Below are 17,840 nucleotides of genomic sequence, written 5' to 3' on the forward strand. Positions count from 1 at the left end.
TTAGGTTCAGGTTTATTTTCTCAGACTTTAGAGAGCGGCCTACATTAGTCAACCCCTTTTGACAGGCTGAGCTGCTCATAATGACAGTTCACTGTTAATTATGTGTACAAATTGTGCAGAGCTCAAGACAGCATGAATGTAGCCTCTGACAGAGTTCATACTGTATATTCTTCTTCCATCAGAGTGATGTGCATCTTCAAATAATAACAAACAAACAATTTAGTGTTCAGCGTGGGATAAAAATGTGTGGCGTGTCTATGGTTTGTCTCCCTACTACAAATAACACACTCCATTTCTAACTGCATACAGAAAAACTGTTTTCTTCTATATCCATGTGCAGATATTTCACTTCCTTAATCTTAGCCTTGTTGACTTTGGCAATGACTTAGTTTCATCTTGAAAGTATCATAATGAACTTTAGTTAGAGCTTAGTCACACAGTGTGGAAAAGGGCATTTAACTTGCCCTTTATTATCAAAAGCTGACTTAGCATTAATTATTGCAGCTTTTGCTTTCTGCCAAGTGGGAGAAGAGAGAGCATATTGAAGGAACATAAGCCAGGCTAAAAAACTGAATTATTACAAATAATTACGAGTCTTTTAAACATCAGACAGTAAATCCAGTTTAAGTGCAGTCATTGTATTAAAACATGAGTAGTGTATACCCAAATGGTAATCTGAGATGTGGATATAAATAACATGATATTATTATTTATTCTTGCCAGTAAGGATGTCCATTCAACATTGTAATACAGAGATAAATAATTAGTTGTATGTATAATTTGAAATGTGCTATATGCAAATGATGTAAGCGATGTGCTTTTTTTTACTGCAGTTTGAGTTGTTTACTTGTCTTCACCGTACATAATAAATTGTTTATGAATGCTCCTGCATTTTAGATATAAAAGGTCCTGTAGTTATAGAGTTTGGCATTTATTGTTTTTATTATGAATGCCATAAAGACAGCTGAGTCTTAGATGAAACGGCAGAGTAAGTTACTTTCATTTCACCCAAATTTCATCTGACATCTCAAACTGCACTTTCCTACCACTCACTGAGTTCCCCAGCCCCCATCACTGGATTTTCAATTTCCTCAAACCTTTGAAAAATTAAGCGATTTGCGATGCACATATACACAGTATCAATTTATAAATGACGTTGGAGTTGTGGGTTTTTGCGGGCTGTACAACAACCCACAGTAAACATTTCATAATAATTATCCTATTTTAGCATATATTTGTTGTGTTTTTATTGCCTGAGACAAGCAAGTTAATATCCACTGAATGCTTTTCCATGCTGATAGAAAACGAGTGGTGTTTCAACTGTGAGGGGCTGAAATGATTTTCATCTCTTATGAGGCATTTAAATTGTTATGGGTTGCAGCACTGATGAGGTTAAAAAGTATGGTTGTTTTCATGTAGCTGATGAGAGGAGGAACCGGCAGATCGTCCTATAAAGATCAAGAACAAGAAATTGAGTGATGGCAGGGGCAGCTAGAAATAGAAGGTAGTGTAGAGATACTAAGAAGACAAATGTCAGGAGCAAAAGGTCAGGAAGAATGCAAAAAGAGACGAGAGGAGAGGTTGCGACAGGGAGAAGGGCGCTCATTAGGCTGTCAGATATTTCTGCTATCACCACTTGTGTTGTAGACACCAGCAACGACATAGGAAATGTTTAATTTCATGAACACATGGCCTAGTGACAAAGATGAATCTGTCACATGAGGTCGGGGTCGTTCCCCCGACACATTCATCTCTCTTACCCTTTTAGGAGGAAACAGGTGTGATGTAGTGCAGAGTGGGCTTAGACCTTTCAAAGCATCACTCATTATGTTGGTTTATATTGGGGTTTGATCCTGGATCCGAGTGAAACCAAGATACGAACACGAACAAGTCAAAATAAAAGCCACCTGGTGTCATTGAAAACATGTCAGTAAGTCACTGCACAGTCAAATCAGATAAGCAGTCAATATCCAGGATGTCAGGATTCTTTTGATAAAATAAACGTAACAGAACGTTTGGAGTCTGTATCTGCCAGCTGTTTTTCTCCTGCAGTTTATCAGATCAGATGAGATGGCTTATGTCTGTTTAATCTGTTTTCCCATCAGATGCCACTCACAACTCGGTGCATTCAGATCTTTTTTTATGCTTTTTCATTTTAACCTCATTTATTCTTTCTTCCTATGATTCAGTTTTGCCCTTTATTCCCTCTATTTCTTATGTTACCGGTGAGGAAATAATACGGAAAAAAATACAAGAAGGCTTGACTGTCAGGATTGCTTTTTGTTGGAGAAGTATAACGCATCATCACAGGTGCTGCCTCTTACGGTGCAGTGGCTTTGTTCTGTGGACTGTATTTGTAAACTGCTATTTGTTGATGTTTTTTCTTACAGGTAGTGGGAGAGTGGCGCTTTAGCAAGATCCACTGCGACATCTTTGTCACTCTGGATGTGATGATGTGTACAGCCAGCATCTTCAATCTCTGTGCCATCAGCATTGATCGGTGAGTTCACCGCTGCACTGATTATTAAGGCCTGTCTGTCATGCTTTCTGTATGGAGCTTCAATGGAAATCTTTAAGCACATCAGCGCCCACACAGCTATAATCTGACAAAGGCCTCAATTGTGCACAATGCACAACACCCTAATGTCATCTATTGAGTTATATAAAAGAGCACACATGTCGTAATTGATAGCATCTAGATGTTCCAGAATTATAAATGTGAATATACTACCTCTAAGAAATATGCTTAAAGGAATTAAATCTATTGGCAAAATCGTTGACTACTGCATGATATACAAACATATACAAACATAAGTATAAACCCTAATGAAAAAACCTTTGTTTATTATAAGACAAACAGCCCACAAAGCATAATACAGACTTAAAAAAACAATCAGAATAAATACTTACTTACAAGGCCAATGAACACATCTTGTTGAAACACAATGATATCCTCAGATGAGGAACAGAGGAGGAAAGGCAACACAAAGTAAAACTAAGTGAAAGGGGGGATTAAATGGGGGGGGGGGGGGGGATTCATTTTCTGACGTCTACCCACAACAATATGTAATCTATGCTGCTCGAATAAGAACAAAAACATAAAGACCATCAAAATGTCAAAGGACATCCTTTGGTTAAGATACGGATAGGTTAACATCAACAAAATGAAATGCAACTTGATGAAACCCATCAGCTGTGGCAACACATGGCCCCTTCCTTACTTCCTCCCAATCTTCTTTCAGCTCTAATCCTCCATCCACGACCATCTTCATCTCAGCCTGTATTTTGATCTCAAAGGCAGATCTAACTAATGTGCTGTGACTAGCACAGTTGCAACTTGCAACAAAGCAGTAGAAACACCTGACTAAGTTCTGCAAACCTCAGTGTGAGTTCCCTCTACATTGAGTGAATTTAGGAGCACATTTCACCATGATGACAAACACACAGACTCACAAGGCGAAAACAATAGCAGCGTTACATCATGGCTGGTAATGAAGTGCCATTTAGAAAACCTATCACTGAAACATCTTCACTTTGAATCATTAAAAGTCACCCATTGTGCAAAATCCACTTATCATGTATTTTATACATAAACATGTGTCCCCTTAGTAAAGAGATTCTGACATTTTCAGGAAAAAAGATTCGCTCACTTTTCGTCCTGATCCATTTATATAAAAACCTGTCTGAAAATGAGCTGATCAGATTTTGGCCACTTTATGATGTCATAACGACTTTTTAGCTTGTGTAACCATTAGCCAATCACAAACCAAGATAACCCCCGCCCACCTTACCACCTGAATCTCCTCCTAGAGCACCATTAGCCGCGTTCACACCGGAGTACTTTTCACCGTACTTTTCGCGTTTAGTTCCGTTAGTACCCCTTATGTCGCGTTCACACCAAAAAGAGTACTTAATCTCGGGAACTTTTACCCCCATTTTTAGTGCCCACTGAGAGATCGTACTTTCCTGTGGGAAAAAAGTGCCCCAGTGCTGATTGGCTGGGCGAATTGCAAACCACGCCCCGTACAACTGTGAAAATGTTGTGTAGAGCCGCAATTGTTTTTCCTCGCTACAAAAACCCAGCACACCGACGGAGAGTAGTTTGTTTTTTAAAGCAGTTATGGCAAGCATCAAGAAATCATCGGAGCGGTGGAGTGATGAGGAGGTGTCGGCGCTTCTGGAGATCTACGCCGAGGACGCGACCCAGGGAATGCTACTGAAGCCAGTTCAGTAGCTTTCACTCGACCTGGGAATCGTGCACAGCCCCACGGCATAAACCGGCTAAAAATAAAGAAACTCAGGCAGGACTACAAACAAATTAAAGACTATTATAACAAGAGTGGTAACGACCGGAAGACCAGTAAATGGTACGAGCGCTTGGATGCTCTGCTAGGCCACAGACCTTTTCTCCCGGACAGCATAGACCGATGGTGTGGGAGGCCGCTCAAACGGCGGATTCAGTGGCCAACGATGACGACCACGACGAAGGTAAAATCAACTACATGCACTGGGGTTTTAATCTGCACAATAATGGTCTCAGATGTACTTTTATTTGCTCAGTAGATCAAGCTAGCCATGCTAGGCTGAACTGGCTAACACCGGCCCCGAGCTAGCTACATCTAGCTAGCTAGATATTCTCGGCCGCTATGAAAACGTTTTGACTTGTGAATAACTGTGCAGTGTTTCTGTAATTTGCTTCACTAACTCATGGCACTAATCGTCTGTTTCAGGCGAGGATGGACAACTCTCGGGATTGGAAACAAGCGAGCTTTGCATTCTAGATCACAGCGCTTGGTCGTCCCCCTTACCAGCAACCAAACGCAAAGGTACACACACTGTAACTTTGTCTTGAAAGAACGTTACGCATCGAACTGATGTTCACAATCATGTTTATTTCCTTCTTGGTGCAATTATGAAACAGCGTGAAAACGTATTCGCCTAGACCGGCATTTACAAATGTTCGCGCCTTTTTACTCTCTCACAAACATTGTAAACATCCGGGCTAGAGGTCACATGACTTCCGGTAAGAAAACTTGCCTCAACAACATTAAACAAAGTTCAAGCATACATGAAGCACTCTTCAAAAATACAAAACAATAAAGAAGGGCACTTTGAGCGGCAGCTACACACACACACACTAGTATGTTGTAAAACTACATGGAGACTAAACAGATCTTGTATCTTGCTTATTTTCCCCTCTTAGGAAAGCGGACACGGGATGCGAATTTCTTTGACACCGTCCAGGCGTTGGACGACCGGCGTGCCGTGGTGAAAGAGTCGATGCACGGGGATCAGATGGTGCTGTTCACCAAGGCCCAGGAAACAGAGGACAAGATGCTCACCAGTTCATTTTATATTATTGTTATTACTGTTATTATATAGTCTTGATACAACTGACACTTTATTTTATATTGATAATGTCAATTTACATGTACAACTTCTATTTTATTTACATTAAAAATGTGAACTTCTATTTACTGTTAAACAGATCCTGTATCTTGCTTATTTCTCCTGACACTTTATCTTTAGTGACCTGTGTAGCATCCTATACATCACATGTAAGTGATTATTCTGATACCATCATGTTTCATCGGTTATAAACTGGCAAAGCTTTATTTGTCATTTATTTATCATCAATGTTGCAACCTTGTGGAGGAATGGCAGGGGCACATACACAAATATGATAATTTATATCATTTTAAATATTATTTGACCTAAAACTAAATGTTTTTATGATTGTCCTCTGAGGAGGACATGGGGATTTGCAAACTTTTAATTCCCCCCCAATTTTACACAACACAAAATGGAGTCCACTATGGGCCGAAACTAACATGTAGGTTTCCATAGTGTTTATGGCAGACGGATGCAGTGGGTCTCAGGAAGATATATAATAAATAATAAAGGTGGGTTTGCTGCTGAGCCTATTTACTGTGCATACAACACACCTGGCACAGTTTATTGTTATTATATTTCCACACTGTACACTATTGTAATGTTGCCTGTCTTGACTGGAAAATAAAAGAGAGAAACAAAAGCACTGTACAAAAGATCAGCTTTATTGTCAAAATGTTTACAATGTACAATTTACACGCTGTTCAGATGCCTCATAAGGGCTGTGCGCGTGTCTTGCCCCCCAGCCTCGGCAATGGCTGGCCCATCAAGCTGGGTCGCCGGTAAGGCAGTCCATTCGTCCCTGTACTCATCATTACTTTCACAAAGGTTATGTAATATGCAACATGCTGCCACCTGGATTTTGATCTTGTCCATCTTGCAGTCGTTTCTTTTCATCAAGCACCGCCACCTGCCCTTCAGTCTGCCAAAAGCGTTCTCCACCACCACTAGGGTGACCAGATGTCCCGCTTTGCGCGGGACTGCACAGTATTTTCACGACTTTTGGTGCGTCCCGCAAATTGAGACGATGTCCCGCATATTTCATTTTGATTGGCTAAAACGCTTTTCTAAAATCAGATTTATCCAATGGCTGTTGAGAAAGCAGGGAAGGCTATCATCACGGAGCTGTGTTTGCTGTCAATCATACTGTAAGACATGGCGGGTGCTGGTCAAGTGTTAACCAATGAGAGTAACTCACTCACACACACACCGCTGCGGCCCCGCCAAACAACAACAATAAAAGTCAATAACGCAGGCGACGCAGCAGGTTATGGAAAATGGAGGAAACTGAAACTACAGCTAAGAAAAGAAGAAGATGCAGATACCCGTGGGCAGCGGCGGACTGGGACTACAAATCAGCCCGGGACTCGACCGGCCCACCTCGGTACCGCAAATAATCACCGCTAGTACATTTTCAACGGGGGGGGGGGGGGGGGGGGGGGTGTTGAGAGGGTGTCCCACATTGTCCCACACAAACCTACTCCTTGTCCCACATTTGGTTTGTTGGGACCTGGTCACCCTAACCACCACTCGTGCTCGGCTTGTTTTGTTATTGTACGCAAGTTGCTCAGGCTGCATTAACTCAGCTGTATAACATGAGCACAAACAGCACAACTTCAGTCGACTCCATCTCCATCATGTCTGAGGTCGGAAGGTAAACAACAGACGCCTAATGTACAGCGAGTGGGTGGGCGTCGCAGTATACGCGGGAAGTTTTTCTTCTTCTTCTTCTCTTGTTTTGTAGCGGATTGCAAACAACTTTAAGGTGCATACCGCCACCTACTGTACTCGCCGTGAAGTGGTTTGTGGCCTGCCAGTAAAGCCAAAGCAGAAGAAGAAGAAGTGACGTCAGTGGCTCATTTGCGTAATCTTCCCTCAGGGAAAAGTACTCCGGTGTGAACGCGATCTGTACTAAGTGCCCTGGGGTAAAAAGCGCCGGGGCTCTGAGTGCCGGAACTAAGTACAGGAAAGTACTTGGTGTGAACGCGGCTTTTGTGTTCTTTTTAACCAAATATCTCTCAGAGGGCTGTTTCAGAGGGGTTTATGGGATGCTACAATGCACGATCTGTTTGGTCTTTCAAGCCAAACACTTCAGAGACATGTTTTGTATATATCTGAGAACTATTATATATTGATGAAAAACAGTATAATAGGGGACCTTTAAAGCCTTGTCCAAAAGGAAATGCACTTTTTTAGTTGTGTAGCTGACACACAACTAAAAACTAAGATTCATTCATTTTTAACTGGACCTCTATTAGAGTATATCTCAAACTGCTGAGGAAGCAGAGTTACACAAGAAAGCTGTTCATGTGAAGAGTATGTAAATCTCAAGCTGTCAATAAAAATCCATAGGAAGTAATCGTGTGATGTTGATAACCAAAAATATGTATTCAAAGTCTTAGTGCTTAGTTTGCTGACATCTGACGATTACCAAGGGCGTTCTGTTTCTCATTACATTACATTGCATTCTCATATTTTCATTTCATAGAATCCTGCCAGGTTTAATTTTACATGATTTTATGCTTGGTTGCCTTTTTCACCTTAAATCTATATGCAAAATGTGCACTCACCATGGTCGCACAAACACAATTTCAATTCTTACTGGCCTGAATGTATAAGAATGCAAAGGACTCTCACATGTGGAGAAAAGCTTAAGATTCCTTGAATAAACACCTGGTATCTCAAGATAATCATTGTTTGCATGTAATTGAAATGAGTGTTACAAGCATGGGAATTACATTAAAATTAACATTTAGATATTACTAATCTGACTTGTGCCTGCTTGCTGTGTACATGTGAATACTAATCACTGGTGTCCACCCTTATGATGCTGATTTGTAAAAGTTCATCAAGGAGTCACTGAAGAATTTGTTATCTTTTATCAATTCAGCAGCTTAAGGGAGCATCATATTTTATACATCAGAGGGTTTTTTTTTGCTCCAAACTTTTTTCCGCACTAATGAGTGTGTCGACAACTTACTTTTAAATGTGTGGCCACAGGATATAAAACCGTTTTCTGTGTTACTATATAGTTTAAGGGGCGAATAAATGAACAGACGGTAGAGCCAATCAAATCTGCTACTCACTCCCTCTTTAAAGGCAGTAGCCATAACACATATCTGAATTTGTGTAGGTGATATGAACATAACGTAATTCAAATGATGTTCTCTGGGCTACATTTCAGATTTAGAGCATATTATCTAGGGCAGCGGTTTTCAAAGTGTGAGGCGCGCCTCCCCTGGGGGGCGCCAGAGAGCTTCAGGGGAGGCGCAGCGTGAGAAAAAAAATAACGAGAAAAGATGAGAAAAGTGACACTTGCCCACTTTTGGCTGTCTGTGGAGACCGAGTTCCCCCACTTCGCCAAAAAGGCTGTAAAAGTGCTCATTCCCTTCATCTCCACCTACCTGTGTGAGTGCGGGTTTTCCGCATGGACTTTGATCAAAATCAAGTGCCGAGTATGATCTGCGTTTATTCCTGTGTGCATCAAAGACGCAGACTCATTGTTCCCACTAAAGTAGGGATGAGTGTAATAAGGAGGCAAAATTGACGTTCAGTGTGTTGCCGGGAACATATAAGGATTTATCCACGATGTTGAAAATGTTAAAAATGTTTTAAAAATATGTGTTGAGAACACGGCGTGCGAAAATATACGGGTCGTGCTGCAGCTAGATTTGCCAGGGATTGCCTAATGGCAAAGAGACAGCATTTAGCACTCTTCTTGTTGACCATTCAAAATGCTTTAAAACACAAAGCAAATATTTGATTGCTGTTATACATATGTCCTGAATGTTGTATCACATTTAAACCACAAGAAACTTCCCCATCATTACGCTCTCAGTGAGTCATCATGTGCCCTAAAATACCATCTCCAATGATTCCAGGTGTATAACCTGTGAATCTTTGCAGGATATTCTTCACATTTGGTGTGCACAAAACATCTGTCTCCTTCTTTTGATAGAGCTTGGTAGCATGTCACAGGATTAAAGACCCAATATGTAATTTAAAAAACAAAATAGGTGTATTTATGTGATTTATTGGCCACCCTTCATTGGATTTGATTATAGAATAAAACAGGTGCAGGAAATGTATGTAGCACGCAACATTGCACACCCCTTTAGAAAGAAACTGCAGCTGTACTGCAGATATCATTCTTACTGCTATACTGTGTCTTAACTATCTGGGAGGAAATACCTTTATACACGTTTAAACAATTGGTAACAATCCACTTATCAGGCCTAATCAGCTCTTAATGTAAACATGGTATATAAATAAATTGTTGTTGGAACTGTTAAAAAGTACATTGAAAGCAACTTGAAACTATGTGTTTATACCGAGGGTACTTCCTCGTATGTTCACGAACATGGCCTGTCTCTGCGGTCCTGCCTGGCTCTCGTCATGCTGCTTCCCTGATGGCTCCCATAGGATTGTTGTTGACATCCTCGTGGATTCATCTTCTTATTATAGACACATGCATTTCCTAACATTCGGTCTACCTACCTACGCTGTAAAACGTATTATCTCTTCGATTTACACACATCATCTATTGCACGTCTGTCCGTCCTGGGAGAGGGATCCTCTGTTGCTCTCCCTGAGGTTTCTCCCATTTTTTCCCTTTAAACTGTGGGTTTTTTCTCCGGAAGTTTTTCCTTGTACGATGTGAGGGTCTAAGGACAGAGGGTGTCGTTTTTTCTCATACTGATATTCTGAACAAACTGTGCTGTTGTATTAGCTGTAAAATGTCTTTACTGTAGTTTTTTTTTACTATATATACAGCACTTTGGCTCGACCAAAAATCGTTTATAAATGTGCTATATAAATAAAACTTGATTTGATTTGATTTGATGGCCAATAAAGCTAATTCAGATTTTCTTTTAACTGATCTTCTTTGTTGACAAATTAGTGTAAAATTGCCTAAAGGAATGTGTATTGCAATGCCCGAATGCCTTTGGGTGTGATTCCTGGTACGTGTGCATAAATAAACAAACACTACTAGTATTTAACTTACTTCATAGGGTTTCTTTAAAAAATGTATGTAAATATTATAATTGAAAGACAGAAGGCTCAACTATGTGATCTATCTGATGTAACAGCGGGATTTGTGTACATCCCATAAAGAAAGCAATGAAAACACATAGACCTAAGTTTCCCTCTCTGAGTTGCAGGCTGAATTTCTTTTCAAAATGGATAACATTTGCCTATGTCTAATCTTTTCTAAACCCAGCTGCTATCTCTGCGCAGCCATGTGAATATCCATCTTGTATCACCATCCACCTTGGTAAAATGTGTTAAACAATCCATGATCTATAACACAATCACCTTAAATGTATTACTTCCCTTGTGTTTCAATAAAAGAAATCCAAGCAGCAAAATAGTCTCTGTAAAGCTTTACCCACTCGGCTTTACATCCAAATTGCACAGAAATCAATGCATGAGTAAAAGGCTGTCCGTTTCCTGGTGATTACAGCAGCTCACTAATAAGGTCAGTCGATGTACCGAGGTTAAATGATAATGTATTTCCTTGGAGGGAAAAAGCCAGCCTACTTTAAAGTTCCTCCTCTACATGTAAACTGAGGCCACACATTTCCTAAGCGCCCATCCAACATCAAAAAGGATCTGATCAAAGATGACAGGCAAGATCTTTTGGTTATACCACTTGTAGGCCTCATGTTCTGTGTCCCCTTTTGAGCTATAAATCCATTGATGAAGAAAGAGAACTAGGAACATGAAGGGGATAAAATAAGCGGCAGATCATTGAATAAATTCAAACGATACAAGTGCATGACAAAGATTTTTTTCTGTCTATTTCATTTCCTGTCATTTGTGAAAATGGTTTTTTTTTACATGGTTTTTTTTATGCACTTAACTAAGTGTTTTTTTCTTAATTCCTTACAGTTACACAGCAGTTGCAATGCCAATGCTGTACAATACTCGCTACAGTTCCAGGAGACGGGTCACAGTCATGATATCCGTGGTGTGGGTACTGTCTTTCGCCATATCATGTCCCCTATTGTTTGGCCTAAATAACACGGGTAAGAAAGGATGCCATTAATATTTTTCTCATGATGTTTGTTGAAACAATAGTTTGAATGCATTATATTATTCATGTGTATTGTACATCCCCTGCACAGCAGTACAGCATGTAAACTGTATACACATACGTTTTGAAGATATAGCTGATGTCATTTTTTAATTCTTGCCCCTCTTTGCATTAATATTGCATTAAAGCAGAATGCCAACGTCAGTGCTCATTTGCAGCATTGCACATTGAGAAGCATTGTGTTCTAAAAGTGAATATATTAAACTTATACCACTTAACTTCATACTGACACTGAACTACTTTAGCGAGCCATAGCCCGTTAGGTTGCTCACTCCACAGAACGAGGGCTTTACAGAGGATTACAGCGAAAGCAGGTTGCGATTAAGAGCTCCTTAGATGTTGATTCTACCATAACCCTTTTCATACAGTATAAGCAGTTGCTGCAGATAACGCCAGTGTGGGCTTCAGGAAACATGAAAGCTGAGATCATCAGCAGGAACCACTGTAACGGAAGCAATTCGCTATAGAATCTCATATTTAAAATATTTATATGTTCTTTTAAATGGATTGAAAGACTGTAAAACTGTGGAGGGAAAGCAAGTACGTATGAGGTGTATGTGGATGATTTCATACACAGATGATCACAACCTGGTTTGTGTTGTAAATGAACTGTGTTGTGTATAGTTCTTTTGCCAAAAGTGCTTTCCAAAGTGACTCTTATTCACCATGCATCATCCACGCAATTTGTAAAATTGAAGGGCTTGCAGAGTATGATTATAGAAATAAAGGTAAACAATTAAACAGCAGAGGCTGAGGTATTCAGTATTAGTATGAGTCAAAAGTCCAAAACAGAGGATCTTACATTTCCCATAGATTAAGATTTATTTAAGTTACTATTTATATATTTTATTTGAACTTTGTATTCCTACCAAAGCTAGAAGAAGTGTGCTGTTATTACTGACAGCGAAATGGGAGTCCCCCTGACAAGCAAAGATAATTTTACATGTCAAATCGGACTGCCACTTTAATGGACCACCCACTCTACCCCTGTGCTGCAGCAACGCTGAAGTGTGAAGACAAGTTGTTAACATGAACTACACAATTACTGTTACATCTACAGTATCCATGACAACTCAGCTGTTTTCTAAGCCTTAGGGTCTGAAGTTTACTGGGTCCATTTTGGTATTGAGTCCAGTAGGACAGCTATGTCGTAACACTGTGATCACTGTGTGTGTGTGTGTGTGTGTGTGTGTGTGTGTGTGTGTGTGTGTGTGTGTGTGTGTGTGTGTGTGTGTGTGTGTGTGTGTGTGTGTGTGTGTGTGTGTGTGTGTGTGTGTGTGTGTGTGTGTGTGTGTGTGTGTGTGTGTGTGTGTGTGTGTGTGTGTGTGTGTGTGTGTGTGTGTGTGTGTGTGTGTGTGTGTGTGTGTGTGTGTGTGTGTGGTGTGTGTGTGTGTGTGTGTGTGTGTGTGTGTGTGTGTGTGTGTGTGTGTGTGTGTGTGTGTGTGTGTGTGTGTGTGTGTGTGTGTGTGTGTGTGTGTGTGTGTGTGTGTGTGTGTGTGTGTGTGTGTGTGTGTGTGTTGTTTTTAATAAAACCCAGTGCAGGACAAAATTGGATGGCTTTAAAAATATTATCAGTAAAATCTAAAATTAACTAGCAATCAGTGCAGGGAATCTAGACTTGAGTTGATATGATCTCTACATTCTCCACCTGAGTAGAGCCCTGTGGCAGGTTCCTGGATCAGCTATAAGGCACTTTTGAGTGAGGTCTGTTGTAATAAAAAAGGAGAGAAAATGTTTGAATGACCTCTATGTGATGGTGGTATTATAAATGGTTACATTTTTGGATGTGCTTCCCAGAGATCAAAATCAAAGAGCAATCTATCATCTATCAACCCTTGGTTCTTTGCAAGAAAACTAAATTCATAAAAAGTTTCCACATTGTATTTCAGAAAGTTTTTCAAGAGTCACATTGACAATGACACGACAAAACTGTATTTAAAAAAGCAATTTTGGATGGAGCATAAGATGCAGTCTGAGGTCTTTATTCACCCTGTGTTTATCTCCACAGCTACCCGTGATGAGTCTCAATGTGTGATCGCCAATCCGGCCTTCGTGGTATACTCTTCCATCGTGTCCTTCTATGTTCCCTTCATCATCACTCTGCTGGTTTATGTGCAAATTTATGTGGTGCTGAGGAAGCGCAGAAAACGTGTAAACACCAAACCGAAGCAGCGTGTCTGTCAGGCGGCCGACCCTGATATGCCTACTTCGCTGAAGGTGAGCTTGCAATATGGCTGCTATTTACTACTAAATATTTTACTACTTCGATGTGGATCTGTGAGTGATTTACGCTTGTATTACCCCAGAGATCTGTATCGTTCTGTTTCCAGATGTTGTAGAATGATGTCTTTTTCAACCGTTGTGTAAATACAGCATGCCCTTTAAGGTTCATTTGTGTATTTATGAAACAACAATCAATAATTCTCTCAACCCAATTATACTTGATGGTTTTATGTATAGGCATTGCATTACATAACAACATAATGTAAAGGGGAAACCCAGACAAGGAGAGAATTGATTTTTTGGGAAAGAACAGTGGACAACATTCAATGCAAGATATTGAAAGGTCAAGCCTCAGTTACACCTAAGGCATTTCAAGTGTCCACCACCCTACTCTATTAGTGTTTTCATCTGGGAGACCAATTTTAATCTTAATGTCACATTAACTGGCAGGTTTTCAGTGTTGAAAGCTGTCTCTTTTCTTTAATTGTGATGGCCCTAAAGTGACCTTTTGCTTTTCTTTCTATTGATTCTACTGACCTAAACACTCAATGGGCTCTGCACAGGAAGCCAAGTAATGGTTTTGATCTGAACACTACATTATTCATGTTCATGCATGGCTTCACCATGCGGTTTCTGCGTCTTTACAGGAATTGAATGACCGGTGAAGTCTTGTATGGCAGTATATTGTATAGATTATGTACATAATCTTTAAGGAGCAAAATCATTTAATAAAGGTTCACTTGTACTTTGACATATATCAGATCTCAGATATTTACATGAAAAACTGTATGTCCTAAACTGTCAGAAAAAAAGGACTCAGAGCTGCTTGAAGCTGCAGATCAGATTCTTACTAAACAGCCTTTCTGCATCATAGCTCAATGTAGCCTCATTTTACCTCGTAGGCTGTGGGACCTGTGCTTAGACATCCCTTTTGTCAGTTGTTCTTTGATATTGTACCCTCTGCGTGCCTGACACAGCTGTTTTTTATTTCAGGATAAGTGCACTCATCCAGAGGATGTGAGGTTGTGCACCATGATTGTTAAATCTAATGGAAGTTTTCCTGTCAACAAGAAGAAAGTGGTGTGTGCTCTTTTTTGTTCTTTTGGTTGCTGCTCTTTTCTCAAAAAGTTTAATTGTAGGAACCATGTTTGTTTTTCCCGTAAAAGATTTATCAAGGTGTCACCTTGAAGTTCTACTCCATTTCTCAAGAGAAATTACAGCTTAAAACACAACCTTTTCTGCTTCTGTGAACACAGCAAATGGAAATTCAACATTTAAAGCGTGATTATTTGTTATCCGTTTGTTATCTGTTATTTTAAATGCCAACCATGTCTTAATACAAAACATGACCATCTGAATCCATGTTTTTGTGCTCATCCTGACCTTGCTCAGATATTCATCAAAGAAGTAGTCCATGAGGGGGAGGATCTGGAGCTGGATGAGCTGAACAACAGTGGCAGCAGCCAGAAACAGAAGCAGCCGCCACAGTGTGCTCTGGGAGACACTCCGGCCACCAGCCACCAGCTACTGATGCCCAACAAGGCCAACGCTAGCCCCACCTCCTCACCCCCCACACCCCCTGTGCAGGGCCAGAAAGCAGAGAAGAATGGAGATCCTACCAAGGAGGTCCTCCGGGATCCAGCACCCCTTGTGGCTAAAGCCTTCCAGACGCAGGCCTTACCTAATGGCAAGACTCAGACCTCTGTGAAGACCATGAGCAAGAGGAAGATCTCCCAGCAGAAGGAGAAGAAGGCCACTCAGATGTTAGCCATCGTCCTTGGTAAGATATTTGACAACTGATTTTTTAAAGTAACATTTAACATAAATAATTTACAATGATTGACATTAAAGCTTATTAAATGCTGTTTAATGTGAATATACTCTCCAAAGCGGAGCTGTTGGTAATGAAGCGTTTCCACAACCAAATAACTATGTTTTGGTTGTCAATTGCAAAACAACATGCAGTGATTACAACATCAAACCAGCAGGGGACTCTGTTGAAACTCAAGATTAAATATGTGTATCTCTTCTAACTTATTCTTATTGTACAATTAAAAAAAACTGTTTCTCTTTTGCACAAGCCACAACATTTTCTTTGGCTTAAAGATAAGACAAGCTGATGCAATGACAGGAAATGATTCTATTGCTTTGATTTTAAAGTCAACCATATTTGAGTGTCGAAAAAAGCTTGCTTCCTTTTCATTTTTGTGACTCTTTTTCTAATATTCCCATTTTTTCTCGTATCTCCACAGGTGTATTCATCATATGCTGGTTGCCATTTTTCATTACGCATATCTTGAACACCCATTGCACAAAATGCAAGGTCCCCGCTGAGATGTATAATGCTTTCACTTGGCTGGGCTACGTGAATAGTGCTATTAATCCCATCATATACACCACCTTTAATGTTGAGTTCAGAAAGGCATTTATTAAGATCTTGCACTGCTAAACTGCAGCATCACTTTCTGATCAGACTGAAGGAAGAGCGATACATAAAAGCATCTCTTCTGGCAAATACCTCATCCTGTCAAGGGAAACGCACCATAGGGGGGAACTGCAATCTGTTTTTTAAAACGTATGGAGCTGAGTGACTGAAAAACTGATAGTGTCTTATTAAAAGGCACGTTGGCTCTATATGTGCATTGTTTGTGGGGTTCCATTCTCCAAATCACTGAATGTAAAACAAGAAATGTCTGTAACAATGAGCTGTTTCATTGAGAAAATAAAATGTAACATTGTTCTCTAAATCATTGTATTTGTCACGTGGGTAGCCATCTGTGTATACCACACACATACAAGTTGCAAACTGCTATTTATTGTGTATGTACTTTACTTTTGAATGATGGAAATCTTCTGCAATTCTTAGTCAGTGTTCATTGCAGTGTTAAAACTGATACAAAAGCTCTTAATCGTTAAGCGTATCACTGGTTGGAAAGTGTGTCCAAGACAAGATACATTTTACCTGCTGTATAATGTGGCTATGCCAATATCCACATATTTGCAATTTTATAAATTGAAAAATTTATATTATTATTATTATTAAAAATATCATTATTATTGTTATTATTATTATTTATATTTGCTGTACATAGTTTTTCTTAAAACATTAACTGTGATTATATGCCTGCTATGGAAATGTGATGCATGCTAAATGGCTCCTTTACTTGATTATTCATGAAATGTATGTTTAACAAAAGATGTCCAATAAATGAAGTTATGAGACACTGTAAAGGGCCACATGAATATCAGTGTTTGCCGTGTATAAAAAGATACACCCATAAATGATTTGACAGCAGTCAGCAGCTTCTGTGTTGTTCCCGGGACTGTTTTGCCATTTGAGAAATGTTGTTTTCTGGAAGTTACTCTGAGCACTGCTGCAGTGGAGTTGTTCCATGGCAAACTAATGACCTGTATGTGGACTTTGCCGCTTCCGGGTATACTCATGTGGATTTGTGCTACCCTGAAACAGCTCCCCGGGGCTTTTGCTGAGTAAGAATGAGGCAAACTTGGCAAAAAACTGAAATAACAGATACAGCACTACAGCTATATCTGTGTCTTACAAAGCCTACGTTTTATTTCAGTTCAACAATAAAGACATTATCAATTAAGATATGTTAGTGTTTTGACGGATATTAGCCAGAGATTGCTGTACAGGGAATTCACAGAAATAATGTTTTTTGTCGAGTGCTTTATTTCAATCAAGAAAATAAACTCTGAAAAAGGTGATTTTTGTTTTTTTATATTTGTGGAAATCAGTGGCTAAAACATGCAAAATGTTCTTGTCCAGGCCCTCGACCAACCATTCTATAAGGAACAACATTTCTAGCCTGAATAGGATCTAGGAGGGTACAGAGGTATCAGAATCAATCAGATTCCTGGCATTCAATAGATGTCTTCAGTCCATCCCATGGAAAGGGTTGTGGCTTATAGTAAAAGAGAAAATGAAGTGGACAGTTCCAACTTAGAAGCTCATGTGTATAACCTTTGATTGATCTGACTTTTTACAGACACTGTACCTCAAGAACAACCAATTTCGGCTCAAAACGTTGTACTTTTCGTGAATGGTAAAATGATTTTAGAGTAAACATTTGACCCTGACAGCGATTGTGGGAAAAGGTAACTTTGTTGC

At 39.8% G+C, this 17,840-nt stretch overlaps 1 protein-coding gene across 1 annotated transcript in view; it reads left to right on the plus strand.

The window, feature by feature from the left end:
- Nucleotides 1-17,427, plus strand: part of drd2a (dopamine receptor D2a) — a 38,623-nt gene extending 21,196 nt beyond the window's left edge. Inside the window, exons 3-8 of the mRNA XM_034115148.1 lie at nucleotides 2,391-2,500; nucleotides 11,284-11,420; nucleotides 13,497-13,705; nucleotides 14,705-14,791; nucleotides 15,104-15,491; nucleotides 15,964-17,427. Coding sequence (XP_033971039.1) covers nucleotides 2,391-2,500; nucleotides 11,284-11,420; nucleotides 13,497-13,705; nucleotides 14,705-14,791; nucleotides 15,104-15,491; nucleotides 15,964-16,160 — 1,128 coding nt within the window. The 3' untranslated portion in view covers nucleotides 16,161-17,427. The remainder of the gene's footprint in view (nucleotides 1-2,390; nucleotides 2,501-11,283; nucleotides 11,421-13,496; nucleotides 13,706-14,704; nucleotides 14,792-15,103; nucleotides 15,492-15,963) is intronic.
- Nucleotides 17,428-17,840: the final 413 nt, after the last annotated feature.

This window comes from Trematomus bernacchii, unplaced genomic scaffold, assembly GCF_902827165.1.
Source record: "Trematomus bernacchii unplaced genomic scaffold, fTreBer1.1, whole genome shotgun sequence".
NCBI lineage: Eukaryota > Metazoa > Chordata > Actinopteri > Perciformes > Nototheniidae > Trematomus > Trematomus bernacchii.